The sequence below is a fragment of the Spinacia oleracea genome, chromosome 2 (genome assembly GCF_020520425.1).
Source record: "Spinacia oleracea cultivar Varoflay chromosome 2, BTI_SOV_V1, whole genome shotgun sequence".
Taxonomy (NCBI): Eukaryota; Viridiplantae; Streptophyta; class Magnoliopsida; order Caryophyllales; family Amaranthaceae; genus Spinacia; species Spinacia oleracea.
The window spans coordinates 9,627,643-9,646,719 of NC_079488.1; the positions used below are offsets into that span (position 1 = coordinate 9,627,643).

At 38.1% G+C, this 19,077-nt stretch overlaps 1 protein-coding gene across 1 annotated transcript; it reads left to right on the forward strand.

The window, feature by feature from the left end:
- The first annotated feature begins 5,974 nt into the window (after positions 1-5,974).
- LOC110803502 (uncharacterized) lies at positions 5,975-7,415 on the forward strand. Its single transcript, XM_056835645.1, has 4 exons — positions 5,975-6,184; positions 6,237-6,440; positions 6,540-6,728; positions 6,837-7,415. The coding sequence occupies exons 1-4, from the start codon at positions 5,975-5,977 to the stop codon at positions 7,413-7,415; spliced, it is 1,182 nt and encodes a 393-aa protein (XP_056691623.1).
- Positions 7,416-19,077: the final 11,662 nt, after the last annotated feature.

Here is a 19,077-nt window from a genome sequence, read left to right on the forward strand (position 1 = left end):
AGGAGCCTAGACACCACCAGAGAGTCAAGCATGTACTTCGTAGATTTCACCTTCTACGAGAGTTCGTTGAAAGAAAAGAAGTCGAGATAAACAAGATCGGAACTGATGACAACATATCAGATCCATTGACTAAACCTCTGCCGCAGGCGAAGCACAACTCGCACACTGCAGCTATGGGAATCAAGCATATTGGAGAATGACTTTGATGACCCTGTTTAATGTTTTAAAGTTTTAGAGTTTAAATCTTTGTAAAACATTATTGGTTAATCATTCACAATAAATGAAAAGAATTCATTTTTCCATTTAATTTGTGGTTTATTAAATGATGAGTCCCTTCAATTTGACGATATATTCAAGATAGACTGTCAGGACCAGTCCTGTGACTAAGAAATGTCTATCAAGTGAACTTGAATGTCAAAGGTTGAAAATGGTCCCTAGTCGGAGTTTTCTATAAAATTGGACGCATAGAAAACGTTAGACGACTAGAATGCAAGATGACTAGTAGTTCTGTTTCTTGAACTATGTGGACATGACAATGTCATAATCATTTGCATAGATACTTACTTTGGGAAGACTAGTATCGGACAAGACCTATGAAACTTTACTGTAAGAGATGAAAATCTGTCATAAGTAAATTTCATTAAAATTATTAGACACTAAATCCTCAATACCTGAGTGATTTGAGATTACTTGTTTGAGAACTGGTTGCTTTGACGTTGACCAACCGTCGCACCGTAAAAGGAGGCTATAAAGGCAACGCTCAGGTAATCACCTATCAAACGAAGTCTAATCTCAAGATCGCAAGATTGGGATTGTCCTCCCATAAATCGGGATGAGATGCTTAAAAGTTGTACAAGGCCACTCGGAGAGCTAGAAACTGTGAAATGCATGGCCGTGCTCGGATGAATCATAGGCTGTGATTATCTGTTTATTTGATCAGTTGAACTCTGAAACCGAGAAACACCTCTGGACATAATAAGGATGACAACTCTTACCTTATGTTCAAGAGCAAGCATCGAGCGACAAAGGAATTAGGAAATGCACACTTGTCCCTAAGGACAAGTGGGAGACTGAAGGAAATAATGCCCTTGGTCCAAGTATGCATTCAATGTTAAGTCTAATAAATGCGGTTCAGTATTAATTAACAAGTTAATAATTCAGTGAGATCAAGTGAGCTGAATGCCTAGCTAGAGGCCGCTTCAGTTCAAGTGGAATTAATGATATTAATCCACAGCTTACTCTTGACTGAACCCGTAGGGTCACACAAATAGTACGTAAACGGATCAAGTATTTAATAGCATTGAATACTATATCTATGGATATTCGGAATCGACGGATCTTGGTTTCAGTGGGAGCTGAGATCGTCACAGGCAAGAAATGAATACTCCGGAAACGATGATATTGCCGGAAACGGAAATATGGATCGTATCGGAAATATAAATATTATCCAAGTCGTAGATGTTGCCGGAAACGGAAACATGGTACGTATCGGAAAATATTATCGGAAATGGAAATATTGCCGGAATCGGAAATATTGCCGGAAACGGAAATATTGTCAGAATCGGAAATATTATCGGAATCGGAAAATAATTCCGGAAACGGAAATATTAAATATTTGTTCGAAACGGAAATTGATTCCGGAATCGGAAATATTGAATATTGTTCGTATCGGAAATGAATTCCGGAATCGGGAAATTAATCGGAAGCGTATCGTACGAATTAGCATCGGACGAGGCCTGCCAGACGAAGGCCCAGCACGAAGCCGGGCCATCGCCCAGCAAGCCAGCGCGCCACAAACGCACCAGCCAAGGCTGCGCCAGGCCCACCGCAAGGCAGGCCCAGCGCGCGCCAAGGCTACGGCAGCGTGTGGGCTTGCGGCAGTGGGCTGCGAGCTCGCGGGCTGCGCGCGCGCGCATGGCGCCCCTCGTGGGCTGCTGTGCGTGCGTGTGTGTTTGTGTGCTACTCGAATCCTAAAGCTACCGGGATTTGTCATATGATTAAATCTAATCCTAAAAGATTTAGTTTATTTAATTAGAGTCCTAGTAGGATTATAATTAAATGAATTAGTATCCTAATAGGATTCCAAATCCTTTTCAATAACTCTATAAATAGGTGCCTAGGGTCACATATTTACATCGAGCATTCAAGTATTCAAAGTGAGTTTTTGAGAGCAAAATTCAGTCATACAATTGCCTATAAAGTGCCGAAAATTCTAAGTACCTTAAGGGCGATTCTAGTTGGTCAATCTTAAGGCGGATCCGGACGTGCTGTGGACTATCTACGGAGGGACGACACTTGGAGTCCTAAAGACTTGTTCTTGTTCGGTTCGGGCGCAGCTAGGGAGGGCACGCAACAAAGAGTATGCACCTAAACTATGCTAAATGATTATGTGTAAATAATATGTTTTCCTGGCTTTATGGTTTTTCCGCATGATTTATGAATTGTCATATGTATCATTACCTAACAGTGATGACCCTTAAGTCAAATGTTATCACTCGGAGGCTCGTGAGACCCTCGCAAAACAGGTCACCATGGCTTGTGTGACGCACTCCGTCTAATACTTTGACCATCGTCTTACTCCAAGACTCGGTCAAAGTGGGGGCTAACTGTAGACACCTACTTTTGTCCCCATTCCCGAAAGGGAAGGTTTGATGATGAGAACATAAATCTCCACTTGGCAACGCATCTCCTATAAAATAACGAATCTCAATCACCCTTTACATTTCACCCGAAACCTGCTATTTATAGAGACCTGCTATTTATGGAAACCTGCTAAAAATAGTAACTGCCGTAATGGGTAGTTGTTAAAAGTGGCAAGTCACAAAAGATAGAAACCTGTCAGAATTAGGTGTTGCACTCCAACATAAATCCTAAATGAGATAGAAATTACAAGAGGAATCCTATTCCCAATATGATTCGAAAATAAGAGTTACGTATTAATTAAAATCCTAACAAGCCTAGAGTTCGTAACGGGCCCAGACGCATTCCGTCATAAAGTTAATACGCGCTAAAAGACTTGAATAAGTCTCAAACACTCCGGATTCTAAGAGTCCAAATCTGACAAAGAAAACGGCCCAGACCCTATTTTCAACGCCCGGCTCTGGGCGCCGAAATCTTCGGCGCCCAGCCTTGGGCGCTGAAATTACTTGGGACGTGTTCTTTCCTAATTCTTCGTGGATTAGAGCTCTAAAATTCTATCTTTCCACGAAATCTTTTCTATAAATATAGCCCCAAATTCGACGTGAAACACACAATTCATATTCTGAGTATTGACTCCAACCCTTAAGCCTAAGCCTCACGCTGCGAAATTGATCCCGCGTTCTGTCGCAATCGATCCAAAAATCGAACAGAACGTATCCTGTCCCTTGTAGCTAAAGAATTAAACCTGGAAACTTGAGATTCGTTAAATAAAAGGAGAAATAGCAAAGCCAAAGTGGTTAGTTTTCTAAGAACCGTGACGCACCTCTCAAGGGTGGGTCGTAATGTGTCCCTCTGCATGATTTAATTGCTTTCCTCTCCCTTTTATAAATTGTTAAACTATTAAATCTGATTGTTCTATCACGCCTAATAAAGATAATATTTTGGGAAATTGAACTATCATTCTAGGTCCCTTAAAACAATCTAAATTAGATAATTGCGATCGATCTAGTATTATGTGTTGCATATTGTTAAAATCAACTCAGATTAGTTTAATAGTTAACGTATGTCCCTTCAATTATTTATGTTGAGCTAGTAAGGATATCCTGCCTCTGGAGTTATCGAAGAGCGAGTACTCCTCTCGGTAGTTACAGTCCCCCGAACCCTCAATCTCTACCTTGCGGGTGTATGTTGAGAGATCCCCACACCAGGGATCACAAGGGAACCTATGGCCGTCGTGGTCAAACATAATTGCACTCCCTTTATGTCACGATAACCGGGTTTTGTCAGTTTTTCTCATTGTCGTTAAAAACTGAATGGCGACTCCTATATTACTAGTCAATTGGGTGTAAACTCACAGGAAATCCAATTACACTTGATTTGACAAAAAGAAACGTCACACCCACGAGGGACGAGGTCACGCATTAGCCTCGTGCTTTTTCGACCCCCTCACACTTGGTGATGAGGTGGGTTTGGATTTATTGGACTTGGGAACACTCGCTCCATCTTAAAATTTAGAGTCAAATTAATTATTATTTTTATCAATATTACGATTAATAATAAAATCAAATTTAATAATATATTTATCAATATATTTAAAAGTTAGCTGAATGATAAGGTGGATTTTGACCAAATATACGGATATCATGAATTTTAGGCTGGACATGTCTTCCATCGTTTATTGTTTATCTAATTAATTATGAATATATGAACAATTTTTTCTACTACTAACCTACATATTTTAATGTTTTGTTAATTTTCTCGATTACTCTAATCAGACAATCAAATTGTCGAATAATCTAGAATAGGAATTATATAGATAAAGATTCAATAATTACTCTCTCATAGTAAGAGGCGCACGATAAGGGTTTTCTGCTATCCTGCACCGCCTCCATTGATGGGGAGAAAGAAGAAGATGCCCGCGGTTTCTACGTCAGGAAATAATGGAGATTCTTCTCCTGTGGTTGGAACTCATGAATCTGCTGCTCAAGTGTCAAGCTTGGAACCCACGCAACAGCTTACGTACGCTATGGTGGAAGAACTTCTAGCTGAACCTTCTTCCATGGCTGACCCAAAATTGGTTCACCCAAGTGTAGAGCCAGTTTCGATTAGACTTCAAGAGGTAATTAGAGAACACCATAACTCACTTCTTTCTGCTTCAAAATCGCATCATGTGGTTTCTCGATCTGGAATGTTAGATGCAATTGCTGAGAAACCTAGCTCTGTTAATGCTGAATCAATGCGTATTGTTAGTAGAAAATTACATATGGGGTGGGTTCTGGGGTACCTGCAGGTGATAAAACACAAAGTTCTTGGGCCAACAAGGCCAGGGGTAGTTTACTTGCTACCAAAGGGAAAGCATTAAGCTATGTTGCTCCTGTTTGTGTTGGTGATAAAATGATTGCACAACTGCAGCAACCTGAAATTGATAAATGTAATGCTCAGTGGGTAAATGTTGTAGTAATGTTTGTGTTGGGTGAAACACCAACAATTGCTTCTGTACTCAGGTTTATAGCTAAGGAATGGAGTCAAGTGGCTACACCTAAAGTATTCCTTCATGATGAAGGTTACTTTGTGGTTAGATTTAACTCTCTTGAAGACAGGAATGCCATTTTATATGCTGGACCTCAGTACTTTTATGGTAAACCTGCAATTATTAAGCAATGGTCTCAACACTTTAGTTTTCATGAGGAAGTTCTAACAGTCATTCCCTTATGTGTGAGGTTTCCCAACCTACCTTTGAACTGTTGGGGGGAAGATTCTTTGAGTAGGATTAGTAGTGTTATGGGAGTTTCCATGTTGGCTAATAAGTACACAACTCAGCAGTTGAGAATTTCTTTTGCTAGAGTTTTGGTTCAAGTGGATGTGACAAATCCTATACCCAGTACCATAACAATTGCTGACCCATCTGGCCAGGAGTTTGAGCAAGCTGTTTCTTATGATTGGAAACCAGATTACTGTAAGAAGTGTTGTCTGGTGAAACACAATTGTGATGCACAAGCTAAGAAATATACTACTATCAGACCTCCAGAGAAGAAGATATTGAAGAAATGGGTTCCAAAAAAGGTTCAACAGTTCAACAACAAGTTCTGGAACAACACCAAATCCAACAGGCTACTCCTATTGGTACTACTGTTGTTGTTCATTCTGATGATGATGCAGGGTGGAAAGTTGATTCTAGGAGAACTAAACACATAGAAGTTCAGCAAGTTAGGGCTACAACTCCAATTCAGAACTCATTCAAAGTTCTAATTCCTGAGCATGGTGGCATAGAAACACTAGAGGAAGAAGGAGAGGATGAAGGGGAATCCTCTAGCAGTACTGACTTTCCCCCTTGATGATAATTTGCTCATGGAATGTGAGGGGTCTTATTGACCCTAATAAGACAAGAGAATTGAAAAGCTTTTTGTCAGTGAATAAAGTTGATGTGATAGCTATTCTAGAAACAAGAGTAAGAGAGAACAATAATAGTAAAATCCAGCAGAAGCTAGGTGGTGGGTGGAACTGGCATTGCAATTCTTCCTGTAATCCCAGAGGGAGAATTTGGGTGGGATAAGGTCATGAATGCTACCATGAAAATTTTGATTACACATGAGCAGTTAGTTCATGGGGAATTGGTAGATAGCAAGGGTGTCTCTATGTGTCTTATTACTTTTGTGTATGGGCTGCATACTGTTGAAACCAGGAAGGCTTTATGGTCAGCTCTCTCAGGGATTGCTGATATGGTTCCTTCTTCTCCTTGGTTAGTCCTTGGAGATTTCAATGCTGTTCTTGCTAGCCATGATAGAACCAATGGAACCAGTGTTAGCAATTATGAAACTTAGGATTTTGAGGCATTTCTTCATAACTCTGGTGTGAATGAACTTAGAAGCACTGGTCACTTTTTCTCCTGGAGTAATAAGGGTTTAGGTGACTCAAGGGTACCTAGTAGGATTGATATAGCTTTGGAAAATGGTTGCTGGATGCTGAAGTATGGGCACTTAGCTGTGGATTATCTTAATCCTTCTATTTCAGACCACTCTCCTCTATTGTTAAAATTTGGGGATGATCACAGAGAAGGGGGTAGACCTTTCAAATTTTTTAATTTTCTGGCAAGTCATTCTCAATTTACAAGTGTTGTTGCTCAAGATTGGGTTAAGTCAATCAAGGGATATCCTCTTAGCAAAGTCTAGTTTAAGTTGAAAAGGTTGAAACATCAGTTGAAGACCCTTCACAAAGAAGAGTTTGCAGGTATCTCTATGAGGATTCAAAAAGCTCAGCAAGAATTGGAAGAAGTTCAGAGTCAGCTTGGTACTGATCCTACAAATTTTTTGTTGCAAGTTGATGAGAAGGTTTACACTGAAAAGCTCAGGAAGTGGTTATCTGTGGAAGAATCTGCTTTGAAACAGAAATCTAGAATCCAGTGGTTAGCTGATGGGGATTCTAACTCTAAGTTTTTCTATGCTTCTGTTAAGCAAAGGAGAAATGTTAACAGAATTTCTCTGTTGTATACTGATCAAGGACATAAGATTGTGGATCCAGGAGAGATTACTTTAAAGATTCAAAAGTTCTATGTTACCCTTCTAGGAACTTCTGCCACTCATCTTTCTAAACCTGATCTTCCCACTCTTAGATCAGGTTCTAGGTTGTCTAGAGATGCAACTCTTTCTCTGTGTGTTCCAGTTACTAATGCTGAGATAGATATGGCACTTAAATCTATTGATGACAATAAGGCTCCTGGTTTGGATGGATTTAATGTTGTGTTTTTCAAGAAAGCATGTGTAGGGGAATACAGTTAAACATAATAACATGTGCGGAACAATCCCCAAAGCCAGGAAACATGTATAAAGCACAGATTAAGCAAACTTACATTCGAAGCGTGTTTTCCACAATAATCTGTCAACGAACACAAACAAAGAACTCCACTTGTCGTTCCTCTATTTGGTTCACCGACACGATCAGATCCGTCTTGATAATCGTAGCTTAGACAATCGATCAAGAGTTTGTGCTTTTGGGAAGAACACATCCATGGAGGCTAAGAGAGAATTAGGGTTTCTCTCTCATCCTTAGGGTTTGATGTGTAATCTGATTTTTGCATTAGGTTGTTGGAAAACGTGTGTTGGAATAATATTATAACCCTTAGGTTATAATATCAACCGGCCAAGGCACATAGGCCATGCGCCAGCCAGCCCCGTCCGTGCAAGCCCACACGCGCACAGCCTCACAGGCGTTGGGCCTTGGGCCGCGCTGTGTGCGCTGCTGCTGCTGTTCCTCGTGTGCGCGCGCGCGCCCAGCCAAGGCTTGGGCCTTGCGCGTTGGCTCGCTGCTACGCCCAGTGGGCCTTGCGCGCTTGCGCGCCTTGGCTCGTTGGGCTAGTAGCGTTGCCCCTTTCGTATCCGCGATTAATATATTTCCGATATATTATTTATCGTTTCATATATGACGAATCAGTGAATCACCGTCGTACGATACGATTTATTCGTTTCGCCTAGCTTACGAATATTCGCGATACGATATACGATTCCGATGCAAGGTTGTATCGTATAATACGTTTTCCAACTAATTCCCGAAAAGCTATTAAATGAATTTCCGATTCATTTAATCCGGTGATATGTTACGTGTCATTGGTGTGACCTTGTAGGTTCAGTCAAGAGTAAGTTGTGAGTTCAATATCTATTAGAACTCACTGATCGGAAGCATTGCTCCAGCTAGCTGTTCCGATCACTTGATCTCACTGAATTAATTGTTCGCAATTAATCTGAACCTTGGTATTAGACTTTTATGCACCTTGGGTGAAGGACATATTTCCTTCAATCTCCCACTGTTCATTCAGACAAGTGTGCATCCACATTCCTTTGTCACTTAGTGTTACTTACTGAACATAACGTAAGATCCAAGCCATCCTTATTAGGTCCAGAAGTGTTTCTCGGATTACAGAGTTCAACTGTCAAACTTTTGCAGAAGGTTAAGCCTAACCATTCTGAGCACGGCCATGCATTTTACAGTATCTAACTCTCCGAGAGGCCTTGTTACACAACAACACCATATCCTATCAAAGATAGGAGGACAATCCATTCTCGCAATCTATGAACACTCACTTTGATTCATAGCACGCCCAATAACTGCTTTTATAGCCTCCTTTTACGGTGCGACGTTTAGCTAGTATCAAAGCGAACTAATTCTCAAACGAGCAGACATAATCGCTCATGTTCTAAGGAACGGTTTCTAATCACCATTAATGAGAACTACCTATGACATGACTTTAATCTCTTAAAGCGTTCTCATGGTCAATCCGATACAAGATCCAATAAGTATCTATGCAAAAGATTCTGACATCCAGTCACTCTAGTTCAAGAAACATAACTAAGTAATCTACTTGCAAGCTAATCTTCATTATTCATTGGTCGTCCACCTTTCAATGACCTGGATTAGGGATCCTTTGTGACTTCAATATTCAAGTTCACTTATGGGTGTTTCTTTGTCGAAGAATCCATCTTGACATCCCATTTGAATGATTTGAATCACATGGACTTATCATTTAATACTAAACCAAGATTAAATGAACTATGAAATATAATTTCATAATTGATAAATGTTTAAACCAAATGCTTACCAATTTGTGGGCCTCTAACCCAAAATCAAGCATTTAATGTTTTACAGATATAGGCCTTTCACCCAATATTCAAAACATTCATGGAACTCAAACTTGATTCCATATCTGCATATGAATGTTGTGTATCATTCGATGCAGAGGTTTAGTTTATCATACTTTGCTATCCTTAGCATCTTTTCTATCAAAAGCCTTTCGATGTAAGATGAAAAGATCTTTGAATATGTTTCTAGAATGATCTAGTCTTTCGTTGCTATTTAGAGTGATAATCATATCTAAAATAGAAAATCATCCAGGTAGCAGACTTGTGATCAATCTGAGTTCATTGAAGAACTCCCACTAAAAACAATTCCCTTTTATTGCTTCTTAGGCAATAATGAATTCATTTCAATTATGTAGAATTTCAAATGATGCTTCCCTTTTGGAATACTCCAACCAGTTCACATAGATGTGGGAGATATATCTTTCAACTGAGAACTTGGAAACTAATCATTGATTTAGTTTCCCATGCATCACATATGGTTTAGAACCTATGTAACCACCTTTTAATCACGATGCCTAATTGCCCGTGTTTGTTTGTGGTTTGCCTAACAACAAGATCTAACTTTTGCTTAGGCAAATGCATGTAGCATCAAAACTTTAGTTATCTTCACTTCCTCTTATCAAGTGCTCATCCTACATATCCAAATGTATTGGATGGTCTTGATACTGTTCCAAAGATCTTTGATCCAGATCAATAGAGATTGGTATAACTCGTCACGATCCATTGTTCACGAGTTATCTTGGCGATCTATATATCACATTATACATGATTGATTGTAATGCAAAAACCATTCGCATTTTAAAATCCATCCATGTGACTTTTAGCTTTATTCTGTTTCAAGAGATACTGAATCTTGCTAAAATCTTGGCATTGCCATGTGACATAAGGCGAAGGCACCTCTTCAAGGTCCTTCATGCTTAACTTTAGTGATAATAGCCTAGCTTTATACTTAGTCAAAGCATTCATAACTTAGACTTACTCATATGGGTTGAGAGTCTCTTTTGAGTCTCTCCATTGTGTTTGATTTAGTAATTATTCTTACAGAATCCAAACAACGCTTTAGATCCTATCCAATAGATCTTTAACCCAGTATGTTCTAAGTTTCGCCATGGTTCTAATATTGACAATACTTTCAAATCTAACCATTTAGAATTTGAATATCATTTTCAATACAGAGATATGTATCTCATATATAGAACCAATAATCTTGACTTAGCTCCCACTGAACTCCTCATCTATAAGATGATCCATATTTTCATAAAGCTATGATTGCTCAATAGCCTTTTAGACAAATATGGTCCAATTCCCACTTGCATGCTTTAATCTACGAATAGATTTCTTAAGCTTGCTCTTTTATCTAGCACCCAAAACTTTTACATTGTGTGATGTACACAATTCCTTTCTACAAGTCCAATTGAGTAAGGTGTTTCGTTTTCCAATTGCCATATTGCCATATGCAATCATTGCTAGATTTATCCAAAATAGTTCAAGCATTCCGACTTGGTGAAAAAGATTTCAACATTATCAACGCCGTGAAGTTGTTTACAATCTTTAACCACCAATCTAGCTTCTCTTTTGTATGTGAATACAATATCATCTTTGTATGTTTTGAAAACATGTTTGCAACCAATGGGAGTAAACCCTTTATGCAAATCAACGTTCTATGTTTAGAAAACATGTTTGCAACTAATGGGAGTGAACCCTTTATGCAAATCAACGTTCTATGTTTAGAAAACATGTTTGCAACTAATGGGAGTGAACCCTTTATGCAAATCAACCAAATCATAGATTTGATTCTTCAAGATGAAGATATTTCGGATAAAATGGCCTCAAACCATTTTATATGGCCTCGAACCATACTTATGTTTCTGATGACCTCAAACCATACTTGGGAATTTTTAATTCGTCGTAGCTAACCTGTAAGTTGTATGTTTTTGAAGCACTTTCCAAAGTCTTCATAGTTTTCATTCCTCAAGATATCTATGTATCTATCTTGGTTGAATTCTATTTCTTATACGATTTACCTAGGTATTGAACATCAAACGTTAGTGTCTATAAAGACATTACTCAAGTCCTTTGAGTATTAGGATTCTTTTGAAGCACTTCTAAAGTCTTCATGAAGCTCTTCCAAAGGCTTCTAAGTATGTAACTTTTCCAAAGACTCCTAAGTATCCTACATTTGTTTGTTGCTTGACTCGAAGTCCATTTGAGGTCATTTCTCCCACTTGCCTTTTTGGAAATATGATGGTTTCCTAAAAGACATTATCTTAAGTAACAACCATATGTTCTCAGATTTGTGGTAGAATCAATACATTTTGTTTCTATGAGTCGCTCATAAAGAAACATATATCTATCCTTGAGTTTTTTTGATGTAAACACTAACTCCCACTGGGTTCGACAACCCTAGATATATATGTACTGAAAAGATGTACTGAACCGAAGTTCAATCCTTATGACATCTTATCCTTAGCTTTGACAACTTTGTTTAGTGTGAAAGTCACTTGAGAGTGTAATTAGAAACTATATAGGAAAATAGTCGTGATTATCGTTAATCGAAATAGATTCCGATTTCTCCATTTGGACATACCATATTCTTATGGAGCTTCGATTGTTATAATGCCATATAAACAATCTAGATAATCTTTCTTGGCTCATGCAAACATCACCTTGACCCAGCCTAGATGTTCCAAAATTCTTACCAAGTTGATTTTATACCCTTTTGTGAATTACATTGAAGTATTTCACATATTTCACTTTAAGTAAATATAGCCATATTTTCTCAAATTCTTGTGAAATAGGTAAGTCATAAAATCCATCTTTGGTCCATGAACTTCATTGTCTAGAAACTTCTAACAATAGTCCATTTCTATGTCATGTTCAACAAGCAAGACCCACGTGTCTTAAATTAACCAACTTTAAGAAATCCATGCCATGGAATCTTAGAATGTTGACTTGTTGATATGGTCGTATGACATTGCCAAAGATATATGGAACACAAATCAAATGTTTGATTTGAACCTTCTGAAGTTTGAGTGTGAAGAGATTCGTTTGTTTATTAATCAATCATATGACTCAACCCTTAAGTGACCATTTCATTCAAATAAACACTCAACGAATGTTTTCGTTTACTTTGAATGTGAGTCTTTTCGTTGTCCAAACAGAAATTGATTATGATGATTAATGGAACATAATACCATTAAGTTCCAGCCTTTAGATGGACTTTAAAACAAACATGATGACCCTACAATTAATGTAGCAAAACTTTGCTTCATTTCCCACTTGTAGGTCAAGTAATCAGACTTAGCTCCCGGAATTTGAGTTCTTAACAAGAGTTAGAACCTCAAGCGGTAATCTAATACCATAGGAGTTTATTTGCTAAGTTATTTCTCTTACAAACTTTTAGGTAGAAATTGAATCTTGAATTCATTTCTTTTGTTCCCTTTTCCTATCCTTTCTTGCACGTTTTTCTTATAGTCCTAAAGATTTTACTCTTTGCTTGATCTTCTTACTTTGTTATGCGTACAAAGTCCTTTTCTTTTATTCACTTTGAATGACTGCATCCAATGAGTCTAGTTCATTATCGAATCAAAAGAAAATTGGTTGTTAACCATTGGTTATACATGAGTCTTTAACTCAATACTTCATTATTTCAAAACTACCCAGTATTCTGAATATATGAGGTCCAATTGGTCTACCATTCAAATTTTAGTTTAAAAACAACCATGAAGATCACTATAAGAAAATAGCATTCAAGATACGCTCTCACTCTCCTTTTCTTTTGAGAATCGCTCTCAAAATAGTTATCAATCGATCGAGGAAATATCGCAGTTCTATTGTCCGAACGCAATAAGGTTGAAGATGTACTATTCTACAGAATAAAATAGCAAAGAAAACATTTATCATACTTTAATAACTTGAAATAAAAGCAATCATGCAATCATTAAAGCTATTAAACATTTCATTCATGCAAAAGCAAAAACATGGTCCAAAAATGAATGAAACGATTCCAAGACCCCAAAAGTCCTAAATCCTTAAGCAGCTTTAGCATGTCTTAAGTACTTTAAGATTTTAGGTAAGCAAAACCTATTGCTAGTAATCTCCAAATTACTCTTGGTTAATAAATTAATGCCATAATTTATCCCATTGCCACAACATAATGCCATTGTTGTTTGAGTTGAAACCACAATCAACGTGCTCCTTTAGGACGCCTTACCACCTAAGTCAACTAAAATAGCACCTCGCTTTAGCTAAAACCTACTATCTTAGATCCCTAGATTTTTGTAAGTGCTTGATTTGGAAGGCAATTTTTAAACTCAATATTACTTTGGACCTAGTTGTTTCTATGTTAGTTCGATTATTTAGTGAACTTAATCTAATCGAGTCATAGGAAACAACCTATTCATGCAAAGCATACATACATTCACACATTCACGCATAATATATATATATTCTAAATTGCATAAATAAATGGTGATCTAGTATGGCCCAAAACATCTTGTCTTGAAGCATCCAATCTTCATCACCTCCTTGTTAGCTTGGTATCGTCTTGAATCTTCGTTCAAATGCTAACTTAAAGTTCTAAACTTAGAAATACTTGAAAATAATAAAATTACATCAAAATTTCCATGGTACGCAGACCATATTTAAAACTTTACATTCAAAGATAGAACGGTACGCAGACCGTATTTAACTATCCTAAATTGGCCATACTAGTCACTTGGAGTACCTGCATTGCATAAAATATATATATTCTATGCATTCACCCATTCGTATGCTAAAACGAATTGCCCATGTTAATATGCAAGTATTTACGTGAATTAAAATTCACGTTCACATAAACGCGTCCTAAAAGATTAATCAATTTCCAAATTATTAATCCTTAGACTTTATTCTAATTAAAGTTGAATTTAATTAAAATAATGCGACCTACGAAAATAATTAAAATAATTATTTCATTTTAATTTCATTTTAATTTCATTTAGTGGCTCCCACTCAAACCAATAATTATTCCGAATAATTAATTATGAAATATTAAATTAAAACTCGCGGCCCGGCCCAAGCAAATAAAATATTAAATTAAATATCCCGTTAGCCCAAATTAATGCAAATATACGAAGCCTAACGAATTAAACGATTTAAATAAAAAGTCCAATTGCTTGATTGGGCTAGGCTTGCGCCCAGCCCCGCCTCGCGTGAGGCCCAAGAGCACACGAGCAAGAGCTCGCGCACCCCGCCCCATCGCTCGCGCGCGCGCGTCCCCGCAGCGATGCTGCCCTGCGCTGCGTGTTGTGCATCGTGAGCGCTCGACGTCGCAAGGCTTGCGCCTCGCTTCGTCGCAGCCCCGCAAGCTACCCCGCCTGCCCTTCCCTCGCCCAGCGCGCACGAGGCACGCAGCATCGCTGCTGCTGCCCGTGTCGCATGGCTCGGTCGCGCACAATGGCCTCGTATGGCTCGACGAGCCATACTTCCACCATGCTCATATTCGTGTTTTTGGTTCGTACAACGGACCAACTTAATTAAAATTAAATTTAATTCACGAACTTGCATTAATTTTATTTTCAAAAAAAAAGTTACGATTTAATTTTCGAAAAACAACGATTTTTAACGATTTAATAAACTTTAACGACAATCCAATTTCGTAAAATTAATAAATCAAGGGCTAACAATATTCAAACTTTCAAGAACGATCGAATCAACTTTAAAGTTTGAGCTTTTAATTAATAAAATCCGAAACTTTATATCGTTCATAAACAATTAAATTTCAGATTATTAATAATTTGGTTTAAATGCGATTAAAATTAACGAAACCATTCAAAATTTTAATCCAATAATTTCTAAAATTAGCCACTGACCCATGAAATTATACCCCCTTCCCCAATTAACCGAATTATTAAACCAAAATTAATTAAAATTCAATTAGAGTTGCAAATTTTACGAATTGGGGAAAGGCAAAATTAGGATTTATACTTAGCAGGAAAATCTGCAAATTTTACCATAGATCAAGCATGTACCCAGCAACATTGTGTCAAAATTTCAAGAAATTCCGAGTAGTTTAGGTCGACCTTTTAATTGAATTACTGTCCGACACTTTTAATTTTTAATGAAAAATTAACAAAAACGCCCAAAAAACGATACTTCGAGGCCTGTTTTCGCAATTCTATTCTCATGAGTTGATCTTAGAAAATCGTTTTCCATCAAATTAGGGTTTTAAAAATCGAAAAAGCGAATATATTTGATTTCGGAACTGCCAATTTCGCAATTAATCCCATAATTCGAAAAAATTCCGAAAAATCAACAAAAATTCCAAAATTTTCGACAAATGCAAAAACAATAATAATCATGCTAATTCATGCTTTGAATACATAAGGCTCATGATACCACTGTAGGGGAATACAGTTAAACATAATAACATGTGCGGAACAATCCCCAAAGCCAGGAAACATGTATAAAGCACAGATTAAGCAAACTTACATTCGAAGCGTGTTTTCCACAATAATCTGTCAACGAACACGAACAAAGAACTCCACTTGCCGTTCCTCTACTTGGTTCACCGACACGATCAGATCCGTCTTGATAATCGTAGCTTAGACAATCGATCAAGAGTTTGTGCTTTTGGGAAGAACACATCCATGGAGGCTAAGAGAGAATTAGGGTTTCTCTCTCATCCTTAGGGTTTGATGTGTAATCTGATTTTTGCATTAGGTTGTTGGAAAACGTGTGTTGGAATAATATTATAACCCTTAGGTTATAAATTCAACGGCCAAGGCACATAGGCCATGCGCCAGCCAGCCCCGTCCGTGCAAGCCTCACAGGCGTTGGGCCTTGGGCCGCGCTGTGTGCGCTGCTGCTGATGTTCCTCGTGTGCGCGCGCGCGCCCAGCCAAGGCTTGGGCCTTGCGCGTTGGCTCGCTGCTACGCCCAGTGGGCCTTGCGCGCTTGCGCGCCTTGGCTCGTTGGGCTAGTAGCGTTGCCCCTTTCGTATCCGCGGTTAATATATTTCCGATATATTATTTATCGTTTCGTATATGACGAATCACCGTCGTACGATACGATTTATTCGTTTCGTCTAGCTTACGAATATTCGCGATACGATATACGATTCCGATGCAAGGTTGTATCGTATAATACGTTTTCCAACTAATTCCCGAAAAGCTATTAAAAGAATTTCTGATTCATTTAATCCGGTGATCTGTTACGTGTCATTGGTGTGACCTTGTAGGTTCACTCAAGAGTAAGTTGTGAGTTCAATATCTATTAGAACTCACTGATCGGAAGCATTGCTCCAGCTAGCTGTTCCGATCACTTGATCTCACTAAATTAATTGTTCGCAATTAATCTGAACCTTGGTATTAGACTTTAATGCACCTTGGGTGAAGGACATATTTCCTTCAGCATGGCCCTGGATCAAAACAGATGTGTATGAAGTGGTTCATTTCTTTTTCCAGAAAGGGGAGATGTATTCTGGCATAAATTGTACATCTTTCACATTGGTGCCTATGGTGACTAATGCTTCCTATGTTAAAGATTTTCGACCTATTGCATGTTGCTCTACCTTATACAAAATCATCTCCAAAATTCTTACTATCAGGCTGCAAAAAGTGATTACTGAGGTGGTTAGTGAATGTCAATCAGGTTTCATACCTAGGAGATACATTGCTGATAATATTTGGTTGGCAACTGAGCTGATTAAGGGTTATGGCAGGTCTCTTTTTTCCCTGGATGTGTTCTAAAGGTTGACCTGAAGAAAGCTTATGATTCTGTTGAATGGAGCTTTCTTCAAACTGTTCTGCAGGAATTGGGTTCCCTCAAATGTTTGTGCAGCGGATCATGGCTTGTATCACTATTGTTTCCTATTCTATCCTCATCAATGGCTTTCCTAGAAAACCATTTCAAGCAAAGAAAGGTCTGAGACAGGGGGATCCCCTATCCCCATTTCTATTTGCTATAGGAATGGAGTATTTGTCAAGGTGTATGAATAAGTTGAAGACTAATCCTGACTTTAACCTTCATCCTAGATGTGAGAAGCTCAATATAACTCATCTGATGTTTGCAGATGACTTATTACTTTTTGCCAGAGCTGATAAGATCTCTGTAAAACTACTGCTTGATGCTTTCTCTAAGTTCTCTTCAGCATAAGGTCTTGAAGCTAATATGGATAAAACTAATATCTACTTTGGTGGTGCTTCAGTGCTTGATAAGACAAATATCCTAACTGATGAGAAAATTTCAGAGGCCTGTCTACCTTTTAGATATTTGGGGGTGCCCTTATCTTCCAAGAAGCTGTCCTATCAACAATGCAAACCTTTAGTTGACAAGATTCTTGATAGAGTTAAGGTGTGGTCAGCAAAATTTCTCTTATGCTAGTAGGTTGTTGCTCATTAAAACAATCATTTTTGGTATGCAGACCTTTTGGTGCCAAATTTTTATTCTGCCTAAGAGAATCATTAAGGAAGTGGAAGCTTACTGCAGATGTTTTCTCTGGACTGGTGATACTGCAGCTTCAAAAAAAGCATTGGTAGCTTGAGATAAGTTGTATTTGCCTAGAAATTCTGGTGGTTTGAGTGTGAAGAACATAGCTGTTTGGAATAAAGTAGCTATTGGAAAACTGTTGTGGGCTTTCGCTTTTAAAAAAGATAAACTGTGGGTGCAATGGGTGGATAGTTTTTATATGAAAGGGCAAAATCCTCTTCAGGTTACTACTCCTGGTTCTTGTTCTTGGGATCTTAAAAAGATTTTCAATAGTAGAGAGATTATTCTGCAGATTAGTGGATGGGATAAAGCTACTGCTAATGGGAAATATTGCATTAGTAAGGTTTACAGATGCTTGCTAGGTGTAGTACCTAAGGTGTCTTGGTGGAGGATAATGTGCTATAACAAAGCTAGTCCAAAGAGCTTGTTTATTACCTGGCTGGCTATCCTTAATAGGCGCTATACTATAGATAGAATTCAAGCTTGGGAGATTCAATGTTCTGATAAGTGTGTGTTGTGCTCAGTTGGGAAAGAAACAGTTGGAAATTTGTTCTTTGAATGTAGTTTCTCTTCTGCAGTCTGGAAGAAGGTGCTGTTGCAGTTGGTATTCATGGGAGTAGTGCAGGTTTTGCTTCTGAATTGCATAAAGTAGTGAAGAGATGCAGAAAAACAGGTGTAGCTGATCAATTATATGTAATGTGCTTCATTGAAGCAGTTTATAGTATCTGGCTTGCTAGAAATGCTGTAATTTTTAAAAAGCATGTCAAGAGCATAGAAAATATAGCTAGGGAAATCTTGTTTAGAGTTTGCTGTAGAGGTTCTGAGGAACTTAGAAGTAGATTAAGTCTGTGTAGGTTGTTTTTGGTAGTCTGGTCTTCCCTATATCCTTGGGTGTTTTTGCTCAAGCCTTTGGTTATTAATATAATTATTAATTGCCAAAAATAAAAATAAAACTCTAGAATAGAGTTTTGAACTTCAAAACTCTCCCACCAAAAAAAAGTCTAAGGTTAGGTTTGAGGCGGGTGTGATGGAGCGATGGTAAATTTTATCAGGTGGGGAGTGAGATGAGGATGAGTAAAGTACCTATCGCGGTGGCTTGGGATGAATATAAGAATTTCAGGCGGATACAATCCATACCCGTCACACCTTGACTCGAAGTCACATCTAGCTGAATAAAGTACACGAGGGTAGGTATTAAGTGATCGGATTATGATGTAGATGGTGGGATTGTGTGGGTATGACTTTTTTTTTATTTTTGTATGTGTTACCACCCGGTTCACATGGTATCTATTATTGTCATATTCTGTAATGCAATGTATTTTCCATACATAAACTATTTA